The sequence below is a fragment of the Dermacentor variabilis genome, chromosome 7, assembly GCF_050947875.1.
Source record: "Dermacentor variabilis isolate Ectoservices chromosome 7, ASM5094787v1, whole genome shotgun sequence".
Classification (NCBI taxonomy): domain Eukaryota; kingdom Metazoa; phylum Arthropoda; class Arachnida; order Ixodida; family Ixodidae; genus Dermacentor; species Dermacentor variabilis.
In genome coordinates, this window is record NC_134574.1 from 82,892,439 (window position 1) to 82,915,654 (window position 23,216).

General features: G+C 44.8%; 1 protein-coding gene across 5 annotated transcripts in view; it reads right to left on the bottom strand.

The window, feature by feature from the left end:
* The window catches only part of LOC142587575 (uncharacterized), a 148,990-nt gene that overhangs the window by 89,815 nt on the left and 35,959 nt on the right, over positions 1-23,216 (bottom strand). For all 5 annotated transcript variants that reach the window (XM_075698689.1, XM_075698688.1, XM_075698687.1 and 2 more), the window contains one exon: positions 13,196-13,288. In XM_075698689.1, the coding sequence (XP_075554804.1) occupies positions 13,196-13,288 (93 nt within the window). The remainder of the gene's footprint in view (positions 1-13,195; positions 13,289-23,216) is intronic.

A 23,216-nucleotide genomic window follows, 5' to 3' on the forward strand; every position in this document is an offset into this window, starting at 1 on the left:
GATGTTTTCTGATTAAACCCTAACGGCACTGCAGTGAAGTTTTGTGCCGTTGCTCTTCATTTTACAAGATGGAAATATACAGCTCAACTTTCACGCAGACCGTAGGAGAATAAGACATGCTATAGTAGTGAACTCGCGAGTAACTTTTATTGAAAACCTAACAATATATGTATGGAAACTTTATCATAGTGCAATAATACAAAAAAACATTAAAGCCTCATGCGCAACAACAGAACCTCGTCATTTTCAGCATGCCACATCGTTGCGCGTGCACACACAACCAGAGCACTTGAAATTCGTTAAAATACTGTATTACTTTTACTCTTAGCGCAATTGATGTACGGCTAACGCATCGGTCTTGTGTTTTCCGACTATGGTAAGCTTCAATGATCAAGCGGGTTACCCTGTATTTATTTCTCGCAGTGCGCTAGTCTTACTGAAGTACGACAAAACCGCATGCACGGCAGTACAGGTTATGAGAAAAAGTCGATTTGTTACTCTTTTTTTTCTAGTTTCACGCTCTTTTAATAAGACAAATTTTATGGACGTAGCACCGTCCGCGCGAGAAGGGCGGACTATGTACAACGACTGTATTATATTCCACTGACTGTGACTTGCTCTTGGCAGTGCAGGCTCCTTTGCCAACCTTGCCTCGAACACTTGGCTAGATGATAGTTAACTGACGCCGTGCAGAGAACAGAACCTCGACGTCATAGAGGGCGCAAACACGCCTTAGGCAATGTGAATTAATATGCAGGAACGGTATTGCGGCTAACCTTCAATTTAGGCTCCAATGAACTGTCAAGATAACATTATTTCTGGCTACTTATGCCTGCCTAACAATATATTCTGTGCACTCTTCCCTTTATTTCAAGATAGAATATGTACCACTATGAAGTGTATATAATTTCCATGCAAAGATTTTGCCTGCTAAGTGATCGTATTAGGTGCTCCCTCCTGGCGTTTGTAGGTCATGCTGCGGGGCTACAAAAAGCCTGCATTGCGGATTGCTGTCCTTTAACATCCACGTTCTGCGATGTTTTGTGGAATATGTTCTGGCACATATTTTTGTAAATGAGGTGTCCTCGGTGTTTTAGTTTGCTGAACGCTGGGAGACACGGTTTAGCCGAAGCGGCTATATTGGATGAGTTCCAAACTCGCAGGTCGTATCTGTTGATATAACCTGAGAAAGAAAAAAAAGGAAGGTATTGAGGACGGGTTGTACGCAGATTTTTGTACAGCACCATTGCACTAAGACAATCGAGCTTATTCTCCTGCTAAGTAGTGGTAAAAATGGTTAGATCAAATTATTCAATGTCATTTCAAGCCACTGCTAGCTATCATAATCATTACCATTTGACACAGCGCTGTACGCTGTTGTGTAAGGTACCATCAAAAGCTTTTTGTGTAATACAACCTCACGAGCTGTATCTAGCTCTTGCACTGGCTGAGTGGAAAAGATATCTGCATAGTGCACATATGTTACGTTGTAGAGGCGGCGCCATCGGCATGATTGGCGATTCTAGAGCGTTGGTGCCAAGCCCCGAGAGCCAATAGCGCTCGATCTGGCGCGGTGGCACGAGCCGCCCAAAATTTATTTATTTATTTATTTATTTATTTATTTACTTATTTACTTATTTATAGGCGCAGCGATCTGTTGCAAGATCTTAGTCGGATGGGAACATACAAGAACATTCACACAAACGTACAGATCACGTAATCATGCCGACGCTTCGATTCAACATGGCAAAAGGACAGAATGCATGAAAAAAAAGGAGCTAAACTATGTGTGGTTCATTCATGAATGCAGGTGCACCCGAAAACAGGATACAGAATTTAGTGCAACAACTTCATCAGGAAGTTTATTCCAATTACCTATTGTCGTAAAATAAGGGTATTTGCAGCAGTTGTTATGCGGTGTTAACGGGGTTACTGCTAGGGAGTGTTTATGACGAGTAGCATAACCAGTTAAAAGTGTCGAGATGTGCGTGGTATCAGTATGGTAGTGGCTATTCATTAGCTTGAAAAATAATTTTAATCGAGAAACGCAATTTTTTTCTGCATTTGAAGAGAAGCCACTTCGTTTAAGGAGATCTGTTATAGAAGTTTGACCGTAAGAATTGTAGATAAATCGGAGAGCTTTCTTTGAAGTCTTCCTAATTTTTCAACATTTGTTTTTGTGTAGGGGTCCCAAATGAGTATTGCGTATTCTAAAGTAAGACGAACTATTCTATTATACGCCAGGAGGCGGGCAGCTGGTGTGGAGAATTTTAGCGGCCGTCTGAGAGGGTACAGTTTGCGAAGACATTGAGCCATTATAGCGTTATTATGTTTTGACCAGGAAAGATTGTGAGGTATGTGTATACCGAGATATTTATAGTGAGATACATCGGATATATAAGTGTTTTGGGCAAAATAGGGCAAGAGAAGGGGCTTTTTTCTTATTGTTATTCTCATAAAGACGGTTTTTTCATAGTTAATAACCATTTGCCATTGATGGCACCATGCAACTATATTGCTAAAGTCACTGTTTAGCCTGATTTGATCTTGCGATGACTGAATTTCGCCATAAAGTATACAGTCATGTGCAGAAAGTTTAGTTTTGACAGATAGATTACAGTCAGTATCATTTACATAAAGCAAGAGTAAAACAGGACCCAGCACGGATACCTGGGGAATGCCCGAAGCAACAGGTAAGGTGTTGGAGGATGTTTGCTTTATCCTAACGAATTGGAAACGGCTGGTTAGGTACGCTTGTATAAATTTTAATAACGTATCGTTTCTAAGTATAAAAACCAATTTGCAAAGTTATTTCTACGGGCTACTTTGTCGAACGATTTACTGAAATTCATGATTATAGCGTCCGTTTGTTTCTATTATTTGTTGAGTTTGCAAAATCCTGAATTGTTTCTACTAACTGAGTGTTTGTTGGAAAGCCCTGCCGAAATCCGTGTTGAGCATTTTTCAATACGCAATGCTCACCAAGGAAGCCGATTAGATGCTTATAGAATATGTGTTCGAAAATTTTGCATCTTGTTGAAGTCAGAGAAGTGGGTTGATTGTTTTTTATACAATTCTTCTTTCCCAATTTATGTAAAGGTGTAATTATTGTTGTTTTCCAGTCATCCAGAAGCATGCAATCCTGGAGCAATTTACAAAACAAAATTTCCAAACATACCGCCACGAGAAGTGATTTATTTTCATACCCTAAAGGACGTCTTCTGACATCTCTGTCTCGCAAAATTTCCAGAAGTTGATCACCTATCCTATGCCTAGAAACCTGCTCATGTGTTTGCACTATTCTCGCTCCCACATTCGTCATGAGAAAGCTGGCATTAGCAAGTGGTCATGGAACGAATATCATATAATTTCTTAGGCCTTGTAATTCCATTATTTGGGATGGTCACTAACTTTCTTTGTGATACCTATTTGCAATACAGTGCACGCCAAGATGGACGACTCGGTATCTACGAGAATACACAACTAGTAAATTGACAAGGCAGACCGTCACGTAAGTGCAACTGGGAGTGTGCGAATGAGTACGTTCAATAATATACAACTTAGACAACAGAATATATGCAGCTGCTGGGAGGCAGTCGGTATGCGCAAGAATATTCGACATCAGTCACTGAATACACGCAAAAGTGCATGTCGCACTAGGTATGCGCCCGAATATACAAATTGGGCCATTGGGTACTGGAAATTGGGCATGTAGACCTATGCAGGCGAACATTAGTGCTCAATCTTCAGAATGGGTATGGGTCAATATTGAAGTGCCGCGATGAGAAAGATCGGCAGAGACCATCTCACTACGACTGTCGCTGGCAATGCGCTTAACAGTGAATCAAGAAAGCGACACACCATATTGCTAATGTCGACACGCCTTAAGGACAAGACGCGTAATACTGAGTCGGGATTCCCTATGAAAAATCTGCACCCCTTAGCAACGCCGCAGCGAAGCGTGCAGGTGGCGTCCGAAATGCCTACATTCAGGTGCATGCGTAGAAAAACGCCAAATGTGGAAGCCGAGCTCATCTCTCGCACTTTGGCTCAATGAATGGATGCATTGCGCGACCCCTTTGAAATGAGGTGGTGGGTTGCGCCACCAAGCTCTTGTTCTTATTTTGCCTAATCTCCTACCGATCTTTATGATGAGACGCACACGGAAAAAAAGAAGTTTCCAGCACCAAACTTTCTCAACCAGTGCTAGAAACTTTTTGTTCGCCAGCGCCTTTTGTGGCCTCCCTTTTTTTCTACCTCGAATCCTCCAATCGCCTCTTACTAGTGGCTGTTCTGGAGATGTTTGCTTTCGCCTTGCTAACCCTAAACCCAAGGGATTCAATTAGCCCAGGGAAACCTCACCAACAGCTTGGCAGATAGCTTCACATGTTTTGTTCTATCATTTCCACAACTTTTCCGTGGGTAGCACATCCTTATTCTTCCTGAGTGTACTTCGCTTTAGAGGCAAGCATTTTAAGGCATCCTGATCTCGCTTCGAAACGCAAGCAGCTTCTCTTTGAGGTATCGTATGTTTCCTTCATGATTTCGTTCCTTTATTCTGAGGAAGTTACTCAAAATAGCAATCTTTTGCATTGGCACCACCCGTGAGAGTCCCTGGGTGTCTCTTACTCTACGCAGACCGACATATGGACACTCAAGCCGCGTTTGTGCCGTCGGCGTCGCCGTAAGGTTTCGTATGAGTGAAAATGTGTGAGGGTGAGCCGGCGAACGTGGTTCAATCTCGCGTTCGCGAGCGAGGAGCGCGGCTCGGAGACATGCGCTTTGCTGACGCGCGCGAGGCAGGGTTGGCTGGTGAGGGAGGAGGGGAGTTCGCTTCCGGCGGCTGCTAAGGTGCCTCGACGTCGTCATCGACCACCGCCCCGTACGGAGTGAAGAAAACGCGGCGTCTAGTACAGCGTTGGCCACGCGAATCGCCGACGCCATAGTAGACGCGTTTGCGGGGCGCCACACGGACGCGTTGCCGGCGCTCTTGTGTTCAATCGGCGACGTGGCCAAAGTGCGCGCACGCGCGGACCTCACCTTCGAAGCGATTTGTGATGCTTGCAAAGTGCGCGTAGTGTCGGTAGCTTCGTATGCACTACGCTTTGGAAGTTTCATTCGCGTTGAAGTGAGAATTGCATAAAGGTCAATTCGCTTGCTGCTTCCGCGACTCCTCACTCCAGCATTTTGACAGCGAGATTTTACGCTCATCAAGCGAGATGTATTCATGCTTACCTGTGCCCGCGTGACAGCGTGATTGTTAATTTAAGTAAAACACGCTGGCGCGCTAGTTGGTTTGAATCCATGATACAATGTGTAAGCGCGACTGAACAAGGATGTAGAAAGCGGACAAGAAAATACCGCGCTGTCTGCTTCTTTGTACGCCCTCGTTGAGTCATGCTTACGCATTCTATCATTGTTAATTTAGTTAGTAAGCGAATATATACAAATTTATACGGCCAATAAATACACTATCCTTACTACCTATACCTATCTACTAGTTTGCTGTCGCAATCAGCGCCTCGCCTTTCGGGCGGAACCGCGAATTTTTGCCATGTTGCTTACTGTACCAGTCCCGTAATTGCTGGTAAGCTTCCTAGTTATTTTCATCGAATTCGAGTCCATGCTTTCCTCTGAAAATACATAACTAGCTGAACACTGCCTCAACACTCGCAGCCAATTTGGTCTTTTTATATTACTTTGTCTTTCCTCAACGTAAAATTTCACTCTGACCTTTCCTAACTTCAAGACGTGTCCAGCCTCTATTACCCTGCAGAGTTTCATTTGCAGTCTTCCCGTAAGCCCCCAAAGTGAGGCGCCCGAAGTGATTGTAGCCCTGACTTCAGTCAAACAACTGCATTTCGAAATAACAGTCTTGGGACTATTACACGTTTCCACATAATACGGAGCACCACGTACATATTTTATCACGGCCACACCATTTGATGTTAATGTTGTTCCGGTGCTTCTATATACGTATTGCCTTCGTGAATTCATACACCAATGTATTTGTATTCTTTTACCCAAAGTATTTCCTGGACTTGAAATGGTACTTCCAACTATTCTTATCGAATACCATAATGCCTGATATATAACGCTAAGTTTCATTCCGAAATTATCACAGTCCTGCCCACAAATATTAGCCAAACCTTGCATACTAATCTGCTTGTTTGCAAGCTACACAACGTCCTCCGCATAAAACGAACCTTGAAGCTGCTGCTCTGCTATTGAACAAGGCATTCTATTTGCATGAGAGATTAAACCCAGCACTGATGCCCTCTAGCACCTTTTTTATGTTTATGATACACATAAAAAACAGCAGCGTAGATAGAGGACACCCACATCTCACAGCTTTGGTGATATCAAATTTCTCCTCACTGATCATCCCTTCCGATTCAATGCGAATGGCACTTTCTAGGCAAATCTCCCTCAGAAGCTGCATACAATCGTTGCCTATGCCTTCCTCTTACAGAAGAATATACATTACGTTACGCTCTACGTTTGCATACGTTCCGGTAATTTCTATAGAAGCCCCAAATAGCGGTCTCCTTTCTTCTCTCAATATTTTAATTCATTTAGTAAGGACAAATACGTTATCATCCAGACGCCTACCGATTTTGAAGGCATTGTGAAGTTTTCCCAATATGCTTGTATTCTCTGCCCATTATTACCATTATAGGATAGGATAGGAATAAATGTATGAAAAATTATTCCCAGCCTATCTTTTATTATCCGTACGAATAACTTTATTAAACGTTGTTCCTAACCTATGAATCAAGTTTATATGGTCGCCAAGTGTTTGGTATTCTCCTATCTTGTAAGCATACTTCTACTGCTTTCAGCAGAAATGCTCAACTTTTTAGTCCTATTTCGTCATTGAGCCCATCGGAAACCTCGTCTAACCCTAGAGATGTGCGCTTAGGGATTTTGTTTGGGGCTTTGTTCCGGCTGAAATTTCACAGCACCAGCTCCTTTTCTATGTGATTCTCGTTCATGCACTTTTTTCGCTACGTAACGACGTTGCCATCACCTTTAGATGATTCGATTGTTATTTTTCGTTTGCAATTTGATGCTGCGTCCCCTTCCAGTTTGTTTCCATTTTCGTGTGCGATATGTCGCTGCATTCTTCCACACTTCCTTCCCAATAATTTAACGTGGTTTCAAAATATTATAGGCTTGGCCTTCTTTTTCTCACGTATTTCTGAGAATCAAATTTAGCTTTCACTGTAATCATGACTTGAACCAGTATTTGTGATTTTTTTTATTCCCATATATTTACCCCTTTCTGTGTACTCCATCCTGCGACAACTGAGCTTTTGTTTTTGCTTGCCTAATCTCTTGTGATGCTCTCTGTCTTTCATGCATGCCTTCCCTTATCTTCCTGAGCCACCAGCTTTAAGGTTTCCTTTTTCCTTCCCGGCAAACGCGTTTCCCTTTCCTCATTTCTCTTGTACTTACACTGAGGTTACAATATTCCCATTGTTTTCTTGGCTATTTTCCAAGTTCTTTATTAACTCTTGATGATTGCATTTGCTATTTGTCCGGCATTCAACTTTGGATTTACTTATGCTCGTTCCTTGCTCTCTTTCACATGTGCATAATCCTTTACTTTTTCAATATGGTGCGTTTATGGTTGCTCCTTATGTGACCATACCCTTCCTCGTCAATGGCCATCTTTCTTACCAAACATTCCAGTTGTCACCAAACAGTAAAAAAATAGTTGTTGCTTTAAATCCGACTTCCAATGTGATCTCGCCACCACATTTCGGCCGCGTATTCTAAACAACAAAGTTGTGTTGCTCAGAGAGCCTTGCCATTAACTTCCCGCTGTTCTAGGCAAACCGTCTAGATCCTGCACGTGGGCGTTCACATCAACTAACAGGATTATTATGGCATCATTCTCGAAATATTTATAATTAGCACCTAAAATTTTCAGAAACTGTTCAATGTTACTTTTCCAATTTTTTACGTCCCAAAAATACGTTACGCTCGAGAAAGTTTTCTGTTCTCTCACGGTGACTGATTGCCTGATATTTATCGTTTTACTCTTTCCCACGTGGCTGGTTGTTCATGATCATTCACACTCTCTTTCCCTTCCCAACTTAGTTCGGTTGCACCCTTCCGAAAGAATTTTCGCTCATTAGTGGCTCTTCTAAGCACCTAAAATGAGTTTTTGTAAGCACAAACACACCCATTTGTTCCCTGTTTAACCGCTCCCAAATGCCTAATAACTTTCCCTTTTTCTACTGGCCTGCATGTTTATGTAGCCGATTGCATGGCGACCTGCCTTTCTTCTCTTCCTCATTTTTCTGTTATCGACGGTGACGCTAGTCAGAGGTTTCGCGAATTGCCCTTCGTTAATACTTACCCTGGCCTCCTGAGTGCCCACGGATCCCTCAAAATCGCACTTGCCTTTTTTTGTGGACACGCTGCACTATCTAGTGGTACTGCCAAGAAATCGCTTGTGGCCTTCAAGATGAGATGCGTGACGTGATTGCGAGTGTGAACGTAAATAATATTTCCCTGGCTTGTCGCTCACCCAGCGGCACAAACACCGTAGCTTTAATTGGCGAGAATTCTTAGAGCGGTAGATGTACTCCTTCACATACAAACCCACATATCGCCTGGTTTTGTAAAGATGACCGTCAAGATCAGCCAAGGTTAAACTGGGACTTAGCCTGCCTCTACTGGCGGCTGCTCCGTACGTTTTGTGGGCGCGCATATCTTGAATGTAATTTGCGGTGTGTACAACGTGCACCGTGTGTTTGTAAGTTCGTATACGCTATGCTTTCGACGCTTAGTTCACCTTGAAGCGAGTTACAGTATGAAGGTCAATGCGATCGCTGCTGCAACCAAGCCGAGCAGCGCCTGTGTGCTGTCTTTTCGTGCGATTGTAGATGCGGTAGTTGCTGACGGTGCCGAACAGCGTCTAGGTTCTTTCCCAAAGCAAGAAAAACGGTGCTATCGCTCGACAAACTTCATTTAAGCACGTTCAACCGCGGCAATATTATTGAAGAGCGGCACACAGCCACTGAATTCTTGGCGCTAACCACTAAAGCGCTAGCGTGAAATGTGTTCTTTGAATAGCGGCACGCACTGAGTGCATTGTGGAAAAACTTGATAAATTGTCCATCTATTATCCTAGAGGAACACGTGTGAATTGGGTTCAATTCTGTCTAGCCCAGGCGAAGTTTTAAACGAAGGGGAGGAGAAAAACTTTATTCAGGCCCTGTACAAGACGTTGCCACCTGCCTGGCTATACCATGTTAGGACCTGGAGTTGAAGCCTCTTCGCTCTTTTACCGGCGTACTAGGCGACATTTCTTATGCTAAACTACCCTGGTAGAAATCGTACTTCTCGAAATCGGGTATTTTAAATGCCACCGCGCTAGTTCACCGCAACCACGCTGCTACTCATGCTACCTCCCAATGCAAATGCTGTTTCGACTATCGGCGCTGCCGTAAATTCAACACTCCGTTCGGGTTCAATTCCGCTAGCGTCATACAAATTATAAAAATTATAAGAATAATTTAATGTGTTAGAATCCTTACAATATTTGTTGTATGTATGTATGTATGTATGTATGTATGTATGTATGTATGTATGTATGTATGTATGTATGTATGTATGTATGTATGTATGTATGTATGTATGTATGTATGTATGTATGTATGTATGTATGTATGTACTAGGGGGTTCTGATTATTGCGCCCCGAACCGACTAGCTAAGATCGAAGGAGACACGTAGCTCCTCCCTATATCGGAGTGCTCGGAAAGAGACGTCGCGGCGTGTTCGCAGACATACCGGCAATGCGTAGAGATGACTTCACTCGTGCTAACACAAATGGGCCTTATTACCAGTTATGTACAAAATCTGCGCACAATACAGGGTTTCGGCACCAGAGTGTCAGTTGAAGACTGCGGGTGAAAGCACCCGGGAAGTCCACCACCACCACGCTGGCCCTTATGAGCTAGGTTCCCCAAACAAAGGGGGCGGCCTTGCTCAGAGGGGCGCGAGACCAAGTAAGCCCGCCCGTCAGACAGCCAAGAGCAGTTGAAGGTTGTCTGCAGCCATTGGCTGTTTCTTTCTCACAACTTGCAATTTTCTACCGTTCCCGCTCTAGGAATAACAGTTCTCGAAATTCCCGGGTTGCTTCCTTTCAATCCTTTTCTTTATTTTTAACGTTGTGCAACTTATATTTGGCGCAGTTGTTATTTGTTGGTATAATTAGAATGAGCCTCGGTAAATATATATATATATATTTTTTCTCTAAGCATCGGTATCATTAGGAAATGACAAGGCAGAAGGAGGTATGAGATTGAACTGCACGCAAGACAAAGATACGCACTTGGGCGCATTCGCTCGCATGGCGGGCTAGAAAAGAAGAGATAGAAGCAAGACAAGCGTTCTGGCGGACGGCAGGTTGTATTCTTCTCTCTGTACACGTCATACATAACTATAACCACGCCTTCTTTGACGTGCTCTTAGAGCGCTGCTTGAAAAAAAAACTGGAGGGAACAGAAAAAGGCCCACGGAACCAGCTTCTAGCAGAATGTTGTTTGAGATAATCTCTCGTTCAAAGGTCGTGCAGCAAGGAAATCCTTGGTAATGCCTTAAAATGCACCAGCCGATGAATTTACAGACTATCAAACATGTGCCCGGTTCGCGCGCTGTATGGCCAACTGCGAAGCTGACAATAGTAGGTGGTGGTTGGCTAATTGGTTACACAAGCGCATTCATCTAATACTGCTAGCTTAAAATAAATTGTTGCGTTTCACGCATACACGCCACGATATGTATATGAGGAGCGCCATAGCAGAGGACTCCGGATTTAATTTCACCATCTCGAATTCTCGAACATGCTCCCCAATGCACGGTAAATAGGATATTCTGCATATAGCTCACTTCGAAATGGAGCCTCCACTACCGGTATTTGACCCCAGCCTCGTGCTCAGAAGCGTAACAAAGGCACTACGACATCACGGGAGGTAATACTGCATGCCGCGCACTGTAATGCCAGCTCCCTTGGCAATGTGCTTCGTTTCAGGACTCGCACCCCGGAAGATATTTTGGTGCCGCCCTGGATACAAAAATCCTACGTGAAGTACAACACGCGCTCGTTTATTATATGTCATCTGCGAGGTAGTTTTGAGTTTTCTTTCCAACTTCCGAGCCTATCCTCGTGCTTCGGATGTTAGGCTTCGAAGATGGAGAAAAATTGCGGCACAACTCGCCTCATGGTGCCTGTCGATGGCAATGCATTAGCGTTGAATGAATATGGCGACACCACGTATTGCCACCGTAGAAAGTTTCGTATGAGGCGTGTACTGCAGTGGGATCCCTCTTTCTTGTTTTCCTAAGAATGCTCGGCGTCATCTTGCGCCGGAATCACGAAGTGTGTGCGTGGCCTCATGAATGCATGGCGCGTCGGTGCGTGCGAACGCTGGGAAACACGTCATGCGGCATACGGGCTCGTCTCTCGCGTGTCCTTCTGCACACGCTGTGCAATCTAGTGACACTGCCTGTAAGTGCGCGCGTGGCCTTAGAGATGAGAAGCCTGGCGTGCTGGTGTAAGCGAAGTCGATGGCACATACTCAGTGACCCAACTTGCGAGATGTTCATTCCAAAGTGGCACATACCCAATGCAGTAATTGCGCAGCCCGGTAAAAAGGCATTCTTTGAAAAACTTCGCACACCCAGTGCATTTGTGGCGCAGCATGATAATGCATAAAGTTCCTGTGCATGGGAATCCTTGTGCCGTTGGTTCGATTCCGCTGAGTATTGAACAGACTTAGGAGGTACCTTGAAAACCGGCACAAACGAAATGCCAGATACCCAGTGCTTCAAGTGTGCGTCAGACTCTCGGACTACGGTACCTACTCAGTCCCTTATCTTACAGTCTCCCATGTCAGAGAGAAAGAGGTTCGTTGAAGAGCGACGCGTATGTAGAGTTAGTAAGCGAACCTTGTCCAATGTTTGGTTTTAAACCCTGCTACCTCATCACGGAAGTCCGATGTGCTATTCATTTGACTACGGACTGCCGATCGCTCCAGGTAGACGGGAAAACGGTTACGCACGAACATACTTGTATGTAGATAGAAAGAAGCATAGACATACGCATATATTAAAGCCTATAGAAAGTGCCTAAAGTACCCTAAATATAATAACGCTAGGAAAATGCATGATGTCCAACGAGTTTGAATGTTATAGAACAAAGCTTTGTGTTAAGCGTCTAAGCACACATTTATGTTTGTTAGAAATCCGCACAGAGTAACATCTAAGGCTTTTCAGGGGTTATGAAGAAGTTTATACAACACTACCGCTGCTGTTGCGGATTCCCGGAGGCGAGAGTTCTGTTTCTTTTTTTTTTCGTACCGTCGCACGGCCAGCACCACCGCTGCAGCGAATGCGCAGATGAGCGCGCCATCTGGTGATGTACAGAAACCCAGCGGCATGCGCGGCGGGCGTCGTTTGCTGTGCTTAGTTAGCCTATTGGGCAAGAGAACAGCCAGGTGGCTGCACCCGTGGTCAGAAAACCCCGCCAGCTTTGCAAATAATTAAAAAGGATGCGAGTTTATAAGCAGATATGAGGGGTACTGCTTGAACTATAATATCTAAGCAATAAGAAAACAAGTTGCATGTGTTCCTAAATTCATTGGGGTAGGAGACGACCGTCACACTTCAAGGACATGTGTGCTTGTGCGTACTATTGCCGATGTTGCCACTTATCTTCGTTAAGACGTCCACATTGAAGGGAGTAGACGCTCCTGCATATTTAATAAAATATATCAAGGGTGCACACGCTTCTTGATCGCAGGGGTGTTGATACACATTGTTCATAGGACGGAATATGTCCCCGCATTCGGCACGCCACCAGATGTCAGCGAAGTATGAAGTTAGTGACAGATATGGAGGAGAATACGCAACATATGGTTTATATGTGGCCACTTCACGGTTAGTTGATATAGCAGCAATCATTCAATTGGGTGCGTGAGCATGAAATGTTCCGTGCTTCGCGTACATTTCATGACCGATATTCTGGCTTCGTCTATGATGTACCACTTCTTAACGCCACGAAATTCAATGTAAAACTCCAATTAAAAGAAGAAGCAATCATACCAACATGTTCAGGCGGAATATTTAAAATTTAATTGGTAGTTAGGTTGTAAAGTAATAAGAAAACTCAACACTAACCAGAGTAGGAAGACATTGACAAGAGGTGAAGCACAGCACATCCTGAGACTTTATCAAGATATTCAATTTCTTCTTTAAGTTCATTCTGACTTCCTGAAACATATGGAAAGAGATAACAACGATTAAGAGACTGTAAACACTGCAAAGGTTACAACATCAGCTGTTCTGCAAGAAAATGTGTAAAGGGCATATGTTGTGTGACTTTATTTACTCGAATAGAGTGACTTCCACAATAAATGCCTGTCTATGCTTCGAGTTCAGTACTGAAATATCATGATATGATGCTCACAAACCCCCCAAAACTGATTTTCTAGATTGCCTTCTTTGATATCCTGAAGCATTGTAAGTGACGAAATCTCAAGAATGCCCCAAAACTGGACATTGCTCTCAGAGTGTTCTGTGCGATATGTTCTGGCAGCAGTTCGCTGATACGTAAACAGTGAAAACGGTGTAATATTGTAACGCTTTGGTTGAGGCGAAAAGAAGAGGAAGAGGAGGATGTATCATTTTGGCGTGGAGCGATGAAAGAAACCGGTGCTGCACTGTTTTTCCTTGACTGAGCCATCTCATCCATCATCTCTAAATAAACATCCCACTCCCGTAACAGTTCTGTGATGAAGGTGCTGGGTACTCAACCAAGCAGCACTCTTCTTCAACCACCTGATCGGCACGGCAGCGCCATCTTGCTTGCCTTCCCCTGTTGCCGTTGCTGGTTGAGAGTTCTCGCGATGAAGACTGAACGCGGAATCTCCCAGTTCCTGCCGCTGCAGCCCCTGCCCTGTTTACAGCGGCCACTTCGGTACCTGCCTCAGCCGTGGCTGGTGCCCAGCAGCGTCATTATCTGTTAGAGCCTCGCACATTCATAGGCGAATCTGGCCAGGACGTGGATGTGGCTCACACGCTACAAACGGGTGAGCAACGATTACTATTGGGATGGAGTAAGTCAGCTATCCAACGTTGTCTTCTTTTGAGCAGACACGGCGCTTTTGTGGTTTGACAACCATGAGGACACCCTCAGGATGTAGGATCGCTTCGTGTTCGAAATAACAGAGTGCTTTGGGGACTCCGTCGCGAAGACGAAGCCGGCTGAACAAGTGCTGCTGCCAAGAGCCCAAATCCTAGGCGAGACGTGCACGACGTATATTAAGGCTATATTGAAGCTCTGCAAGATCATCAACCCTCCCATGTTAGAGGAAGATAAGGTCGGCCTACTCTTAAAAGGAATCGCCGAGGATGTATATCATTTCCTCATCGGCAAAGAGAATATTGGAACAGTAGCTGACGTCAGCGGCATTGTTGTAGATTCCAGATCTAGAAAATGCTGCGTACAACCCGTAAATTTGGTCAGTTACCTAATGCGACAACCGTTGCAAGCGTTTACGACTACACGTAATTTGATCTCGCGTCTACAATATCGAATATTGTACGGGGAGAGCTCACCCGACACGCGTACTGGACACCTTATGATGCTGCGCCAGTCCCTGGCACCTTTCATCACGGTTCTATCACTGCAACTGGCGTCGAGGGCTACCACTACAGTTCTAGCTCGCCACCGAGGCCGCAGCTCAACCACGACCCACAGTCTAGGTACGAACACCGCTTCAGCTCAGCTATCCCCGTCAGTAGGCCGCGACACACCAGCAGTTGTGTCAAGATGTGTTTGTGTCACAGTGCCGCGAGAATACTTTTCAGGAATACATTGCATATCGCGAATTCCTGTGTGGTATTTTTGCAGTGCTACCGGGCACATAGCTCTGTTCTGTCGCGGACGCGGGGAAACATCAAGATACGAACGCCATACGACAACGTTTCTTCGCGCCGGCAACGGCCACAACAACGCTCCCAGATCCGCGCATTCTAGTAGTACCTCATGAAAAACGAATCGGTCAATAGTTATCCCGCTTCTGACCGTAGTTTGACGCCAACATCCGCTTGACTGCGCCGCTGGCCTTCACCGCAACGGCGGCTCTCATCACTGCCACCGCCGGGAACGCAGCCGGTGTGACCGAGGAATGCGAGGTCGCACAAAACGATTGACCTCAGAGGCCCCCGCCAGTTACGACGCTTAATAAGACAATACACGTGTTAATCGATGGAGTATTTGCAACGGTTTTAGTGGACACTAGTGCTACCATTTCTGTTATGAGTCATTTCTCCAAAGATCGCATTGGCCGCAAAGTTATGTTTTCTTGGCACTAATGTACAAGATATTGTGGGGTCGACGGGAAAATACTTCATGCTCGGAGCTTGCGTCATTAACGTCCTGTTGCTTGAAAATTATAGTAGGCGGCGGTACAGGATGAAGAAGGCCTTGAGGAGCGCTTGTGAGTTGCTTGTGACGCTGCCACTTGTCGCAGCTCAATCCGTATTGTTTAGTGTACTGCCTGACCTTAAGCCAGTAAAACTGCGCCTCTAATCGATGCAAGAAGCCAATGAGTCCAAGATGGCCTGACGTCGGATCATCATGTATGGCACTGAGAACATCACATTGCAGGCTTGCGGAAACAACCAATAAATAGCGCGCGCCGCTTGCTGAGGAATTTGTCTTGTATAACATTCCTTCGCGATGACAAAAGCAGCCACCGGCCTTGGGACTGTAGGCACCGGCGAACAGGGGGTACAAACATAAGTCATAGAGCTGTTCCCACTAGAAAACGACGGTGTCAGGAAACATATGGGAAACAGCAGCAAAACAGGTGTCGAGACTGTCCGCGTTATGGTGCGTTGTGGACAGAGGAAGGCGAGAAAGGCAATCGACGTCGGCATGACGTCTTCCAGTTTTGTACGAAACAATGAAGTGAAATTAAAGTCAATGAATCCATAAAGGCCAGCGTGCTATATGACCGGAGGGGTGACGCAGGGTAACAAACTAAAACAAGGAACGGTTGTCGGTTACCATGGTGATGGACGCCCGTAGAGGTAGCAACGAAACTTCCAAACAGTAAATGCAGCCGCTAAACAATCTTGCTCTGCCACAGTGTAGTTTCGTTCAGCCTTGCTGAGTGAACGGCTCACACAGGCAACCACATACTCTTCATTATTATAAAACTGCTCAAGCATTCCTCCGATGCCGTTTGCCCTGGCATCACTTTGCATTTCAGTACGAGCAGACAAATCAAAGGGACGAAGAATGGGTTCTGCTGTTAGCAGAAACTTCATTGGAAAGAAAGCTGCGTCGTATTCAGGTGCCCACTCGTATGGGTGCTCTCTTCAGAAGGCACTTGTCAATCAATTATCAATGTCCGCGAATCTGCGCACAACCCTCGAAGGAAGGAGCATAATCCAAGGACGCTGAGGAGTTATTTTAGTGTTTGAAGTGGCTGCAAGGCCCTGACTGCTTCTATTTTCCGGGGGTCTGGCCTGACACCATCTTTGTCAACCAGGCGACCAAGGACTAATGCTTGTCTTTCGCCGCACAGGTATTGAAAATTCCAAACAAAGCAGGCCTTTTCAACGTAGTCTAAAACGAGCCTTAAACGGGCGTTATGCTCTTCGAAAGTACTTCCGAAAATGAAAACGTCACCTAGATAGCACAATCATACCTCCCATATCAGGCCGCGAAGAACCGAGTCCGTAAATCTTTCGAAAGTAGCAGGCGCATTGCAAGGACAAACGGGATAACATTAAATTCCTACAGTAGATCAGGCGCCACGAATGCAGTCTTATCCTTGTCAGTAAAGTGCATAGGGGTCTACCATTACTTCAATCGTAAATCTAGTGAAGAAACATAGGAAGCCGAATGCATACAGTTGATGACATTGTCTATCAGAGGCAGTCGATATAAATCTTTTTTTGGTGACGCTGTTTTGTCATCTATAATCAACGCAAAAGCTCTAAGATCCATCTTTCTTCTTAACCAAAATGACAGGTTCTGCCCATGGGCTGCACATTTCTTCATTAACATCTTTCTGCAGAATATCCTAAACTTGGTCGGCAATTACTTTACGTTCCGATGACAACACTCGGTAAGGTTTTTGCGGGACCGGATCAGCAGAGCTTTTATCGATCTTGTGATGAGCTTGAGAAAAGGGTAAAGGTGATTGCTTCTCGTTTTCGCATAAGTCAAACAGAGAAGCATGTCTCTCCAATAGCTCCACTAAATTGTGTCGCTCGTTTGGCCATAGGTTCTTACTAACCACGCTAAGAATCTGCGACATGTAGGAGCAACTGCATTCGGAAACGTTCAAGCATTTTTGACCTTCTTCGTTGTTAATGGGAGAGAAAAAAATTCCGACGGTACCATCAAAGACGATGAGCTTTATCCCTCGAGGAAGAAGAACCGGCACTGGCGAAGAATTAATTGCCCACAAAGGGTGGCTCGGTTGTTAATCTACACAACACAGCCAGGCACGAAGATACCTTTCTAAGCACACTGACCAGTGAGAGCTTGAACGACCGTGTCTAAGGGATATACGGCTGAGGCGGAAGTGAACCCCTGTTCACTTCAATTGACCGCATGAACCAAGGTGGCACAATCAGTTCTTCGGAAACAACGAGTGTTTCTTCCGCGGGCGGCAGCTCGTCACCGAGGACAGGGACAACTTCACTGCTGACTGAAATTTCTGCGGTACCACAGTCGACGAAAGCACTACATTCTTGGACAAAGTGAATACCGAGACTAACTTCGTGTGTACACAGCTGCAGAACGAGGAACTCAGCTGGGAATACCTTTCCGGCAAACAAGACGTTAAAGATGCAAACTCTTAGAGGATGAATTATTTCCCCGCCGACACCAGGAAATCTTGTAGATTCGCGCAATGAAAACATAATTTTGCGGCCAATACGATCTTTCAAGGAACGACTCGTAACAGATACAGTCGCACCAGTGTCTACATAAGCCGTGTCGCACACTCCATCTAACAAGACGAGTATTTTGTATTTAAGCAGCGTAACTGGCGGAGGTATCTGAATTAAATAATTTTTTTTGCGACCTCACCTCCATTGGTCCATCGGTTCTTATTATTTGTCCCAGTTGAAGAAAACAGAAATTTCTGTAGCAACTACAGAAATTTCTCTTGTACGAGAGGCGTTCCTTACGTTTCTGTAGTTGTGACACACATTTCTGACGTTGCAACAGAAATTCTAACGTCGCAACAAACATTCTGTCGCGAAGAGCAAGAGCTTTGAAGTCGCAAGAGAAACGTTGATAGCAAGAGTTCTGAAGTCCCAACAACAACTTTCTATAGCGACAGCGATTCTTGCGTCGCAAAAGTAACTCTCTATCGCGACGCGCACTGTCTGTCGTGACGTTAGAAGTGTGCCACTTTCTTTCGCAACATCATAAGCTATTATGCCGCGACAGAAGCGCTTTCAATCGCGACGCTCTCAAATTGCATGTTGGTTTCAAATTGGTGGTGTACACTGTACTTTTCTCTTGCGGGGTATTCAATGGTGCGTTCTCAGAATTCGGCAATGCTGATAGCACCGACACTGGTATTATATTAGACGTCGCAAATTGCTATAGATGTGTCATGGCGACGAGGCACCAGCAACGCCCTACCGGCCGCCTCAAAATCAGCCACTGATCAAAATCATACCATTTGCAGGAATGGCTGCATATCCATTTTGTTTTAAGTGGTAAGATATGGTGCACAGGGCTGTGGACTTGCATGTTCCGTTACGCTGGCCCATTAGTTACCTTCCCAGAATTATTGCACAAGCTTAAAGCAAAAAACGAAGTTTTGGGTTCTTGCTGATCGTTTCGTTCCCGCTCGGGTGTCAGTACTCTGGCACAGCGCTGCCCTGAAAAACCGGTCTGCTCTCTAAATGAAAGCTCGTCCACGAATCTTTACGTAGCTATTTTGCACTGAACTCCCGAATTATGTGCGCGCTCAAAAGTGTAAAGAGCGAGAGACATCAGTCGAAATTAGCAGTAACAACCTAAGGAATGTCGCCGGTCACCGTTGTCTATTCCTAAATTTCTTATTTATTATGAATATAGTAAAGCAAATTAGATGTTATACCACACCACTATGTACTTCTCAGTGATAACAACACTTCCGCACTTCTAGAGAGATGCCAGTTGGCATGGCAGAGTGAAAGCGCATCTTGGCTGATAACATGCAAATACAAGCGTAAATGGAGATATTCTTAATATTGGCATGGCCAAAATGTACGCAAGAGGCACGTTCGCAATGGCGTAGTTGTAAGATACTGAGTTCGGTATCGTTAGCAGGCAAGTGTGACTCCTCGGCGGATACCTTTGTTTTTTTTGCGCTAGCAAATTTACCTACCTCTAAAGAGGTCTCGGTCAATTTTTAATTAAATATTGAACAAGAACTACAGAACGTCCGACTACAGAATGTCACGCTTTAGACTAAGGACGTCAGACAACAGAATGGCCAATAATACGACAGACTGAAATAAGCTGTTGCGTTCTTCAAGTGGGGTGTAAAGCTAAAAAAGCGGAACAATAGTGATGCCATCACAAATGAATTAGAATTGGCCGTAAAGTGCTAAACAGACTAAAATACACAAGCGCAGGAGCTATAATAATATGTAGAAGAAGCTTTATGTTTGGCCAATAAGTGCAAGAGCCCTACTGCTCCGGAAGCTTATTCACAATATTGATAATTTGCACTTGCTGTTGGGATACCTATCAAGCATCTGCAATACATCAGAGAAGCTTGAAATATATTGGATGGTGTGTGACTCTTGAACTTCATCGGTCTTTGCACAAAAAAAAACACGAATCTGTCATATTAGAGAGTTTCAGCAGTGCCAAGTTACTGTACGGTAAGTGCAGCAATACCGTGCCTGCCAAGGACTCTGCATCATCGCAGTTCACTGCACAGAAAGACTTCACGTGCGGCATAATAGAAGGCAAGGAGTCGGCAAGGTTCGGCTCACACCACGTGCTGCGAGCCGTGCCGCGTCATGCCTGAACATAAGGAGAAAATGGTGTCAGCCACAGAGTCCCCGCCGTGCATGCTCGCGTCTCGTCGGAGTTTTTCACCCAGATAGGAGCAAGGCACGAGTTAACTTCAATTCACCTTCTGCGGCGCGACGCAGTGGCAGCAAGTATGACAACCGTTCTAACCGGAAGGTAAACTTGACCTGAACTCAACTGAACTTGTGGCTATAGCCCTGGTAACAGGCGTGTATTATAGTGAGGCCAAGTGAGCAAAAAATATATTTATAAAGCGAAAAATATTCCAAAGAAAAACAGAAAATACAACCTGGCGAAAAAGTAAACACTTCGAGTTTGTGGCGCCATGCAGTGACGCATAGTTTACTTAGGGGGGACGCAGGATTTTCATTGCAGTAATTAACTATATTTCACCTATCTGCTGGTGTAAAGTGTCGCTAGCGGTGAAATTTAGAGCAAACAGTCCTTCTTTTTATATATTGCTTGAACAAAAATACTTATGTAAGAAAAAATATTTTCACGTGTTGTAGGACAATGTATCACAAGATGGGGCTAGCGGCATTGTGACTGGCGTATACGTTTCGCCGTAACCCGAAACTTTCGTAAACAATAATGTGTGTATGGACAAACTAAAGCTTCGTAGTATTCGACAAAATGAATATTCCTTCCTCAGCACATATTTATTGTATTTCGCATGACCTGAATATTGGCCACTGTCATCATTATCACGTTATCATATGCTTCGAGCAACACATGCGACTAAAACGTCTTCGGTCATCGCCGTAGGTTAGTACGCAGCGGTATGGGGTACCGCATACCGTACTTATCGCGGGGAAAAACGGCACTGCTGAAACTATATATTACCACGTATATAGACGCGATAGCAAACGATTGTAGAGCAACATAGAATTGAGCTCGCCAAGGCAAAATTATATATAAACTTTCTTCGCGGCAATCATGTGGGCGCTGCCATGTGTGACCACGTGGTGACGCGTCCATTGGTCGCCTCAACTGTTTCCGTTGCCTCCGCGCTTACAGTGGGGTGTATGACCATGGTTTTGCTTAGTAAACTTATGTTTCGAGAGATATCGTAGGCGGTGACTGGTTGAACGAGACGAAACTTTAGCCACGGCTTTAGAAAACATGCAAAGTCACTTTGGAAGGTGATTAACCTACGTCCGAACGTCACGAACAGTGCCTTCAGTTCTTGCTCGAAAACCGGTGCTAAATGTGTATTCCAAGCTATTTGAATTTTCCGCGTGTGAATTGAATCAGGATTAGCGTGTTCTGCTCTTGGTTGTCATGTTCGCAAATGTTTTGAAGGAGCGGCTTGTCACACCTCTTACTAAGTAAATTTTCTCGGTGCAGTCGCAGTCTGATCATTTTCTGCCTAATCGCTCGCAGGTGTGCTCCGTTCCGCTGGATTTGTTCTTGCAAAGCGCAAGGCTTGAAAGGTACATATTTTGTACGTTGTAATCATCATCATCATTATCATCAGCCTGGTTACGCCCACTGCAGGGCAAAGGTCTCTCTCACACTTCTCCAACTACCCTGGTCATGTACTAGTGGTGGCCATGTTGGCCCTGCAAACTTCTTACTCTCATCCGCCCACCTAACTTTCTGCCGCCCTCTGCTACGCTTCCTTTCCCTTGAAATTCAGTCCGTAACCCTTAATTACCATCGCTCATCTTCCCTCCTCATTACATGTCCTGCCCATGCCCATTTATTTTTCTTGATTTCCACTAATATGTCATTAAATCAGTTTGTTCCCTCACGCAATCTGCTCTTTTCTTATCCCTTAACGTTACAACCATCAATCTTCTTTCCATAACTCATTGCGTCGTCCTCAATTTAGGTAGAACCCTCTTCGTAAGCCTCCAGGTTTCTGCTCCGTACGTGAGTACTGGTAAGGCACAGCTGTTATACACTTTTCTTTTGCGGGATAATGGCAACCGGCTGTAAATGATCTGAGAATGCCTGCCAAACGCACTCTAGCCTAGTCTAAATCTTCTGATTATTTCGGTTTCATGGTCCGGATCCGCAGTCACTACCTGTCCTAAGTAGATGTATTCCCTTATCACTCCCAGTGCTTCGATACCTATCATAAACTGCTGTTGTCTTCCGAGACTGTGAAACATTGCTTTAGTTTTCTGCAAATTAATTTTTAGACCCACCCTGCTGCTTTGCCTCTCCAGGTCAGTGAGCATGCTTTGCAATTTGTCCCCTGAGTTACTAAGCAAGGCAACATATTCAGCGAATCCCAAGTTAATAAAGTATTCTCCATTAACTTTTATCCACAATTTTTCCCAAACCAGGTCTCTAAATACCTTCTGTAAACCCGCTGTGACTAGCATTGGAGAGATCGCATCTCCCTGCCTGATGCCCTTCTTTATTGGGATTTTGTTGCTTTGTTTATAGAGGACTACGGTGGCTGCGGAGCCGCTATAAACATCTTTCAGTATTTTGACGTGGGGCTCGTCTACACCCTGATTTCGTAATGTCTCCATGACTGCTGAGATTTCGACTGAATCAAACGCTTTCTCGTAATCAATGAAAGCTATATATAGGGTTTAGTTATATCCCGCACAATTCTCTATCACGTGATTGATAGTGTGAATGTGGTCTATTGTTGAGTAGCCTTTACGGAATCCTGCCTGCTACATTGGTTGACAGAAGTCTAAGGTGTTGCTGATCCTATTTGCGATTACCTTAGTAAATACTTTGTAGGCAACGGACAGTAAGCTGATCGTTCTATAATTTTTCAAGTCTTTGGCGTTACTTCTTTATGGATTAGGATTATGTTAGCGTTCTTCCAAGATTCTGGTATGCTCGAGGCCAAGAGGCATTGCGTATACAGGGTGGCCAGTTTTTCTAGAACAATCTGCCCACCATCATCATCATCATCATCATCATCATCATCATCAGCCTGGTTACGCCCACTGCAGGGCAAAGGCATCTCCCATACTTCTCCAACAACCCCGGTCATGTACTAATTGTGGCCATGCCGTCCCTGCAAACTTCTTAATCTCATCCGCCCACCTGACTTTCTGCCGCCCCCTGCTACGCTTCCCTTCCCTTGGGATCCAGTCCGTAACCCTTAATGACCATCGGTTATCTTCCCTCCTCATTACATGTCCTGCCCATGCCCATTTC